This window comes from Mesoplodon densirostris, chromosome 19 (assembly GCF_025265405.1).
Source record: "Mesoplodon densirostris isolate mMesDen1 chromosome 19, mMesDen1 primary haplotype, whole genome shotgun sequence".
NCBI classification, from domain to species: domain Eukaryota; kingdom Metazoa; phylum Chordata; class Mammalia; order Artiodactyla; family Ziphiidae; genus Mesoplodon; species Mesoplodon densirostris.
In genome coordinates this window covers 9159345-9169311 of record NC_082679.1, presented here as the reverse complement: position 1 = coordinate 9169311, position 9967 = coordinate 9159345, and the positions used below count along the sequence as shown (strand labels likewise).

General features: G+C 50.5%; 1 protein-coding gene across 5 annotated transcripts; it reads right to left on the bottom strand.

The window, feature by feature from the left end:
* Positions 1–313: 313 nt before the first annotated feature.
* On the bottom strand, positions 314–4259 carry GNG8 (G protein subunit gamma 8). Of its 5 annotated transcripts, none has more exons than XM_060083746.1 (3): positions 4246–4259; positions 818–903; positions 314–503 (listed from the first exon to the last, which is right to left on the bottom strand). In XM_060083746.1, the coding sequence occupies exons 2-3, from the start codon at positions 899–901 to the stop codon at positions 375–377; spliced, it is 213 nt and encodes a 70-aa protein (XP_059939729.1). In that variant the 5' UTR covers positions 902–903; positions 4246–4259; the 3' UTR covers positions 314–374. The 5 variants fall into 5 exon arrangements, with proteins under 5 accessions (XP_059939729.1, XP_059939727.1, XP_059939724.1 ...); XM_060083744.1 differs by lacking the exon at positions 4246–4259 and adding an exon at positions 3619–4238; XM_060083741.1 differs by lacking the exon at positions 4246–4259 and adding an exon at positions 3025–3602.
* Positions 4260–9967: the final 5708 nt, after the last annotated feature.

Genomic DNA, 9967 nt, shown 5'->3' with positions numbered 1-9967 from the left:
AGTCTTCACCCCATTATCTCCTAGCCAACTTTGGCTCAGTTTCCTCATCTGTAAAATGGGTGTCATACAAGTAGCCAGCTGCTTTCTGAGGCTGCTGGGTCGATTAAATAAATTCAGGATCGCGGAACACTCTGTGGAGGCCAGAGCCAGGAGCGCTCATTTCCTCCCCTACCGCATCCACAAACCCCGCATAACCTCACGCCCCGCCAGACGCTCCACACACACTCAGAAGGGGTGAGACGGGACACCGGCTCCCCTACGGTGGCCCCAAGCTCTGCGCGTGCCTCAGTTTCCCCGAAAGTACAGGCACCACCACTGTCACCACGTTTATTGGATTCATACTTTGACAGGGGAGGGTAAGCGGTCGGGAGGGTTCAGAGCAGGACGCAAAAGAGGCGCTTGTCGCGGAAGGGGTTCTCTGCGGCGGGTACCGGCGTCACCAACGGGTCGTCTTTGGCGTGAGTCTCGCAGAAGGCCAGGAGCTCGGCCGCCGCCTGTGACACCTGCGGGCACCCGGGTGGAGATGTTCACGCCCCGCCCCGCCCTTTGCCTGGGCCCCTCCTCGGGTCAGGCCCGCCCCTTATCAGACCCCGCCCCCTTGTCCGGACCGCTCCCATTACCCGGGCCCGCCCTTGGGCCCCGCCTTAGCTCTGGCCACGTCCCTTACTGGGCTCCGCCCCCTTGCCTAGGCCCCCTCCCCGGGTTCTGTCCGGTTCCGAAGGGGATCTCTCCACGGCTCCCGGCCCCACTCCCAACACTGACCGGTCCAAACCCCAGCCCCGAAGCCCCCACCTTCCTCCCCACCCCGACCCAGCACCTTCATACGGTCGATGTTCACCTCCAGCTTCAGCTGTTCCACCGTCTTCCGGGCCTCCGCTATCTTGGCCATGTTGTTGGACATGGCTGCGGCGGGGACAGGGTTAAAAGCCGGCGGGAGTCGGGGCGGAGGGGCAGGCTAGGGCAAAGCTGGGTCCCCAGATAGGGATGGCGGTGGTGATGGGATTCAGTAACAGGGGCGTGAGTGGAAGGGCGCACGAAAGGGGTGCCCAGAGGAAGGTGGAGGAAGGGACTGGACAACAGAAGAAAAGTGGAGAGATGAAGACCTGCGCAGATGGGGGACCAAGAAGCCGGCCGAAAGAGGGACAGATGAACAGAGAGGAGAGGGGCAAGTGGAGGGATGGAGGGGTGCACGGATGGGGTACCTAGAGTCAGGTGGAGGGAGGAACACAGAGAGGAGAGGGAAGCCGGGGGGAAGCACAGATGGGAGGCTGAGAGGCAGGTGGAGGGAGGGACAGAAGGTCAGGGCCACAGGTGTTGGATCAAGATCCAGGGATCCAGGTGTCTTCACCTCCCGGGGATAGAGCATGAGCCAGGAGGGGTCCCTCCCCAGGCCAATTAGCGGTTCTCCAGGGAGAAGGAGGAATTAAGATCACGGCGGGAGGGGCCCAGAGGGGGCCTCATTAGGGCCTTCGCAGCAGCTGCCCCCTCCGCCCCCCTCGGGGAGCCCCCCCACCCCAGCTCTGGCCACCTCAAAGGCTTCTCTTGCTCATTAGCAGCCGGAGAGAGGGCTGGAGAGGGGGGCAACCCAGCCATGAGTGGGAGAGGGGCAGAGGAAGAGACAAAATGACAGAGGCAGAGACTGAGGCACAGGGGGGAATAAAGAGACTGAGGAGGGATAGAAAGATGGAGAGATGGGAGGAACGGAGTGATGGAGGGAGCAGAGAGAGAGGGAGACCAATAGAGGGGTAAAGAAAGGGCCAGAGTGATCCAGGGGGAGGGAAGCACAGAGGGGACGCAGGGACCGAGGGAGGGTAGAGAAGGGGAGATGGAAGGGTTGGGGAGGGATGGAGTGATGGAGTTGGAGAGGAAAGCGAGGGACAAATGGAGCGGTAGAGGGAGGGACAGCGAGGAGGGGGAGAGAGAGGCACAGAGGAGATAAGGGACAGAGGAGAGGAGGGGCAGGGGGACAGAGAGAAGGAAGTGGAGGGGCAGGAGGAGAGATGGAGTGACGAAGGGGGACAGAGAGGGGCACATGGAGGGACAGAGGGACAGACGGGCTGATGAGATGCAGAAGTGTAAAGTCATTCATTCACTCACGCATCCATTCATTCCCAGGCAGAGGAACTAGCTGGCGGGGCCGAGACCGGAGCCTCCTACCTGTTGCTGCTCAGGGCTGGGATGGCGCGCGGGTGGCAGAGGCTGGGAAGCAGCATCTGGGTCCCCCCTCAGCCCCGCCCCGCCCCCTCTCCTGGGGCACAGTCCCTGAGGACCCGCCTCCTCCTGCCGCTGCCACCACCATCCCCTTCGCCCTCGCTGCCTCCCCTCTGTCTCTCTGGGTCCTCTTGTTGTGTCTGTCCGTCCCCCTCTTTGTCTTTGTGTTTCCGTGCCTCTCTCTCTCCCTCTATCTCTCTCGCAGTCTCCCCTCTCAATCTGTCTCTCTCTCTCTCTCTCTCTCTCTCTCTCTCTCTCTCTCTCTCGCACACACACACACACACACATACACACACTCACAGGTAAAGACAGTCTCTCAAGATGTGCCCCATGCTCTGCTGCATTTATTCCACAGTCACACAAATCTCTCCTGTGGGTCCCAGCCTCTCACTCCATTACATATGCCCTGCCACCCTGTCATATCCCCACCTCAGTGTCACCCCATCCCAGACGACCCCTCTCAGCAAGCGGACTCACACTCACTGTCCCTGGCAGAGAGATGCACAATATCGCGCTGTGTCACACAGCGCTGCACACGGTCTCCTGAACCAGCTGTGCTCAACACACAACCTCCCAGAACGCCACAGTCACACAGCCTCTCAAAATGTCACACGGTCCCTCACAGTCTCTCCGAGTCTGGCCCATCCTCACTGGTGACATCTTACACAACTCAAGAGTGTCAAGTATACACACACAGCTCCGCACAAGATCGCACACAATCTCTCAAGATGTCATGCCGAGCCTTACGCAATGTGTCACACACAGCTGTCGCCCTCACACCGCAATCTCCTGGTGTCACACACGTACACTTACACACACGAGGTTTCTCTCGTACACCCATCTGAGTGCCCAGGATGCTTGAACACTCTCGAATGCACTGTCATGACACTGGGCCAGTCTCAGTGTCCCACACGATCTGTGTTACACACAGTCCCACCCAGCTTCTCATACGTCATCAGTGTGGCTGACACATCCTCTCTCACACTCACATGGTCACTCTCTCACACCCAGCTCCTCGGCCCCCGGGGCCTCTCACACTGCTTCTCACATCATTACTTGGCGGATCACACTCACTCACTCTCGCCCTCTCTCACACACACAACTCTCCTGTCCTTACCATGTGGCAGGCACACTGTCACACACGATCTCTTGCTCACGTATGGTTTCTCGATGTCACAAACATCCCCCAAATAGTGTCTCAGGGACACCCAACCTCACGGTGTCACACACAGTCACCTATAGGTCATCTCGGTCACCTCACATACACTGTCACACACAACGTCTCGGTGTAAAACACGATTTCACACAGTCACACCCTGTTTCTGGTTGTCACAGAAAATCTCAGAAGGTCACACAGCCACACACAACCTCTGGCGTCACGCGCGATCTCAAGTAGCACACACTCACACAGTGAGTCTCTTGGCGTCACACACTACCTCCCGGTGTCACCCACGGGCGGCCACAGTGTTCTGCTCCAGGCACACCCGTGCGGGCGCGCGCCCTCAGCCTGCGGTTCTCTCCTTACAGCCCCCTGCGGGCCACACGGGGGCGCCCGCGGCCCGCCGAGCTGTCCACCCTGACGGCGCCAAAGCCGTAGGAGGCTGTGGAAACCCTGAGGGCAAGGCGCCCCCGCTGTCCGGCTAGGCATGCAGACGCGGGAAAGAGACACAGAAAGGTGGAGGCAGCTAGAGGGAGATCATTGAAGATGGACTGGGACACAGAAATTCAGAGAGGGAGAGAGAGACGCAGGGAGAGACAGAAGCAGAGAGAGATAGGGACACAGAGACGGGAATTTGGAGAGATAGAGACGTAGGGACAAAGAGTGACAGAGACAGGCAGAGGGTTGCAGAGAGAGACAGACATAGAGACGTACAGGGTACAGGAGAGACACACAGAAAAGTACAGAGACAGAAATAGTGACCGAGAAACACAGACACCCAGAGACACAAAACAGAGCGGGGTAGAGAGACAGACAACTCAGACCGCGCCCTCCGCAGGGGACCTGAAGGCGGAGGCGCGTCCGAGGGACCTGACCTCGGGGCCTGACCTCCGGGCAGCCAAAGGGGCGTGGTGGTTCGGGGCGGGGTTTATAAGGGGAGTGTTCGGGGGGCGGGTCGGTAGGGGCGCGGCCTGGGTGCGGCGTGTCGCCCGAGTGGGCTGCGGGAGGGGCTGAGGCAGAGCCCGGGGAAGAGGTGGAGGTGGGGGAGAGCCTCGTCTCTACTGCACTCAGCCCATTCCAATTCGGTTTTTACCGCTTGAACAGGGAAACGAGACCTGCCGGGAGGGGATACGGGCCGGGGTCCCTGGTAGCGATTTGATAGGGGGGTATCGGACTCTAGCTCCCCTCCCTCCTACCCCGCGGGAGCAACGGGGCCAGGTGGGGGAGGGGAACCAGGCTCACATCTGGAAAGCATCAGGCGCGCCGGACGTGCCAGGGCCCCGGGCCCGGCTGCGGAAGAGCGAAGGGGAGTTAGGGCGCCCCCGTCCCCCTCCCTTAGCGGGGTCGGCCGGCGCCGGGGAGGGGCCTGGGCGTACGCCGAACTTCGGCGCCTTCCGCAGCTGGTTTCCATCAGCAGTTTTGGCCCGGGCAGCCCCCGAGGAGGAAACGCAGCTTAGAGCAGGGAAAGACAGGGTGACAACCCAGTCTCCCCTCCCTCTCTCCGACGGCAGCCAGAGGCTGGGGGCGGGGGAGACGGACAGGGGGACACTGAACGGAGGGTTACCTCTATTTCTCTTCCCAGTTGCGGACCTTTCCACCCTACGCATAACCTTAGTTTCCAGATGTGCAATCCTGCCCTGTGTTACACAGGAATTTCCCAGCCTCATGACAGTGGTATTACTAGCCCCATTTTCTGGAGGGAGAAACTGAGACCCTGGATCCGGATTCAGTTCTGACTTTAATTATTCAAGAAACATGCAGTGGGACTTCCCTGGCCGTCCAGTGGTTAAGACCCAGCGTTTCCAACGCAAGGGGCACGGGTTCGATCCCTGGTCGGGGAACTAGAATCCCGCACGCTGCCTGGCACTGCCAAAAAAATATTTTAAAAAGAAAGAAAAGAAAAGAAAGAAACGTGCAGTGAACGCCAACACTAATTCTAGTATCGAATACCCAATCCCTATTGAACACTGTCACCCGGATGTCTAGAGTATCTCAAATTCAGTGGTCCAAAACTGAGCTCCTAATTCCACCCGCCAAACTCCTACCACAGTCTTACCCATCTCAGTTGATAGTAAATCTTTGGGGTCAATCTTGACTCCCCTCCTCTTCTCACACCCCACAACTGATCTAGCAACAGATCCAATTAACTCCATCTTCAAAGTCTGTCCACAATCCAGTCACTTTCCACCTCCTCTGCTGCCCCCACTCTGGTCCAGGCACCATGCTCTCCAGCTTGAACTATTATAGTCTCTGCTTACTGGATTTCCAGCTTCTAACTCTGTCTCCCTCAGCCTGTTCCTCACAGAGCAGCCAGAGGGACTCTAACAAAGTCCCCAGATAATAATAGCAAGGGTTAGTGAGAATGGCGAAACTGGAACCCTCATACATTGCTGGTGGGAATATAAAATGATGCCTGCCATTTTAGAAAACAGTCTGGCAGTTCCTCAAAAGATTACAGAGTTACCAGATGACCCAGCAATTCCATTCTTAGGTATCTACCTAAGAGAAATGAAAGCATATGTTCACACACAAACTTGTACATGAATGTTCATAGCAGCATTATTCACAATAGCCCCAAAGTGGAAACAACCCAAATATCCATCAACTGATGAATGGATAAACTAAATGTGGTACATCCAAACAGTGGAGTATCATTTGACAGTAAAAAGAAATGAAGTACTGACACATGCTACAACATGCATGAACTCTGAAAACATTATGCTAAGTGAAAGACGCAGTTACAAAAGACCGCATATTGCAGGATTCCATTTATATGTCCAAAACAGGCAACTCTACAGAGACAAAAGTAGATTAGTGGTTGCCAGGGGCTGGGGAGACTGGAGGATGACAAGTAAGGGGTGCAGAGCTTCTACTTGGGATGATGGAAATTTTCTGAAATTTACTGTGGTGATAGTATAGTCACAGCACAACTCTGTGACTAGAATAAAAGCCATTGATAAGACATTGATAAAAGACATTGAAGAAGACATAAATAGATGGAAAGACATCCCGTGCTCATGGACTGGAAGAATTAATATTGTTAAAATGTCCATACTACCCAAAGCAATCCACAGATTCAATGCAATCTCTATCAAATTTCCGATGGCATTTTTCACAGAAATAGAACAAACAATTCTAAAATGTGTATGAAATCACAAAAGACCCTGAATAGCCAAAGCAATCTTGAGAAAGAAATACAAAGCTGGAGGCATCATGTACCCTAGTTTCAAACTATATTACAAAGGTATAGTAATTAAACAATATGGACCCAGCAATCCCACTACTGGGCATATACCCAGAGAAAACCATAATTCAAAAAGACTCATGTGCCTCAATGTTCATTGCAGCACTATTTACAATAGCCAGGACACGGAAACAACCTAAATGTTCATCAACAGAGGCATGGATAAAGAAGACGTGGTACATATATACAATGGAATGTTACTCAGCCATAAAAAGGAACGAAATTAGGTCATTTGTAGAGACATGGATGGACCTAGAGACTGTCATACAGAGTGAAGTAAGTCAGAAAGAGAAAAACAAATACTGTATATTACCGCATATATGTGGAATCTGAAAAAAAATTGGTATAGACGATCTTATTTACAAACAGAAACAGAGACACAGACGTAGAGAACAAATGTATGGATACCAAGGGGAAAAAGGGGGGAAGGGATGAATTGGGAGATTGGGATTGACATATATACACTATTGATACCATGTATAAAATAGGTAATTAATGAGAACCTACTGTATAGCACAGGGAACTCTACTCGATGCTCTGTGGTGACGTAAATGGGAAGGAAATCCAAAAAAGAGGGGATATATGTATATGTATAGCTGATTCACTTTGCTGTACAGTAGAAACTAACACAACATTGTAAAGTAACTATACGCCAATAAAAATTAAAAAAACAAACAAACAATATGGTACCAGTACAAAAACAGACACATAGATCAATAGACCAGAATAGAGAGCCCAGAAATAAACCCATGCATACATGGGCAATTAATTTACAACAAAGGAGCCAAGAATATACAATAGAGAAAAGATAGCTCTCTTCAATAAATTGTGTTCTGAAAACTGAACAGCTACATGTAGAAGAATACACAAAAAGTAACTCAAATGGATTAAATACTTGAAACTAAGACCTGAAACCACAAAAGTCCTAGAAGAAAACATAGGCGGTAAGCTCCTTGACATCAGTCTTGGAGATGATTTTTTGGATTTGACACTAAAAGCAAAGGCAACAAAAGCAAAAATAAACAAGTGGGACTACATCAAATTAAAAGCTTCTGCACAGCAAAGGAAGTCATCAACAAAATGAAAGGGCAACCTACAGAAAGGGAGAAAATACTTGCAAACCATGCACAGGATAAGGGATTAATATCCAAAATATATAAAGAACTCATACAACTCAATAGCAAAAAAAAAAAGTCTGATTTAAAAATGGGCAGAGGATCTGAATAGACATTTTTCCAAAGAAGACATACAGATGGCCAACAGGTACATGAAAAGGTGCTCAACATCACTAATCACCAGGAAAATGCAAACCAAAGCCACAATGAGATATCACCTCACCCCTATCAGAATGGCCATCATCAAAAAGACAAGCCATAACAAATGTTTTCGAGGATGCGGAGAAAAAGGAACCCTCGTGCACTATTGTTAGGAATGTAAGTTGGGGCAGCCACTATGGAAATCAGTATGGAGTTTCCTCAAAAAATTAAAAGTAGAACTACCGTATGATCCAGCAATTCCACTTCTGAGTATTTATCTGAAGAAAATGAAAACACTAATTTGAAAGGATATATGCACCCCTGTGTTCATTGCAGCATTTCTTACAATAGCCAAGATTATAGAAGTGACCTAAGCGTTCATCGATGGGTGCCTGAATAAAGAAAATTTGAATATAATGCAATATTATTCAGGCATAAAAAAGAAGGAAATCATGCCATTTGCGACAACATGGATGGACAACAAGTGACATAAGTCAGAAAGAGAAAGACAAATATCACATGGTCTCATATATGGAATCTAAAAACAAAAACAGGCACAACACTGTAAATCAACTATACTTCAATAAAAACTAAAATTAAAAATAATTAAAATACAGTCCTTCAGCAAAATAAATAAATAAATAAAAACAAAACCAAAACCAAGTTCATAGGTATAGAGAACAGACTGATAGTTGTCAGAGGGGTGGGGGGGATGGGCAAAATGGGTGAAGGGGATCAAAAGCAAATTTCGTTATAAAATAAATGTCATGGGATGTAATGTACAACATGGTGACTATAGTTGATTATCCTGTATTGAACATCTGAAAGTTGCTAAGAGTCAATCTTAAAGGCTCTCATCACAAGGAAAGGAAAATAAAGAAACAAAAGCCATTGAGCTCTATATTTTATAAGGGTGAATTTTATGGTAGTGAATTATGTTTCCATAGAACTGTTAACCCCCTCTTCCCCTCAAAACACCTAAGTCCCTCTTCTGCTCTGAGTTCTCCCATGGCTCCCATCTCCGGAGGAGTAAAAACCAAGTTCCTCACCATGGCCCACGAGGCCCCACGGGATACAGCGGTCCCAATCATTCTTTGCCCTCGCCTCCCCCTCTTCTCCCCCTCATTCACTGCTCCGGACATGCTGGATTCCTGGCTATTTTGCCAACATACTAGGCACTGTTTTGGCTTCAGCAGTGGCTGACCCCTCTGCCTGGGAGGTTCTTCCCCAAGAGATCCACAAGCCTAACTCCCCCACCTCCTCAGGTCTGTGTTCAAATACCACCCCCTCAATTAGACACCTCTGATCACTCGACTTAAAGTTACAAACTCCTCTCCTCCCCCATCCCTCCCAATTCCGTCATATCTCTGCTCAGTTTCCCCTCACAGTCCTTATCACCTTTAAAAATTATAGAATTTATATATTTATTATGTCAACATCCCCTCCTGCCCCCCCGAGCCCCTATCCCTGTGAGCAGTTCCTTGTGTATCCGTCTAGAGATGATCCATATAGAAACAGGCTTATAGGGCAATGGCTAACAGCATGGACTCTTAGGCAGTCTGAACTTAAATTCTGGCTTTGCTACTTATTGGTTTCAGGTAAGTTACTCAAGAGATCTGTGCCTCGGTTTCTCCATCTGTAAAACGGGCATAATAATCATACCTACCTCCATGAAATTGTGAGGATTAAATGAGTCACTGAGAACAGAGTCTGGCATATAAAATAAGTACTCATTGAGTGTCAGCTGTTACTTTTTATGATTAAGCACTAAAATCCTAAAAAGGAAGAAAGGTCAGCCATCTGTACTTCAACCATGTTGACCACTGTGTGGCCTGTGTATCCTTAGACAAGTCCCTTCCCCTTTTGGCTTTGGTTGCCCCTTTTATGAAACAGAGATGGGGCAAATACTCCCAAGGGCTTGAGAAGCAATGACTTTTCCCGCAAACTTTAAAAAATAACTTTGGGAGTTCCTTGGCAGTCCAGTGGTTAGGACACAGCACTTTCACTGCGGTGGCCCCGGTTCAATCCCCGGTCAGGGAACTAAGATCCTGCAAGCCGCGACTAAGAGGCCGTATGCTGCAACTAAGAAGCCCCCAT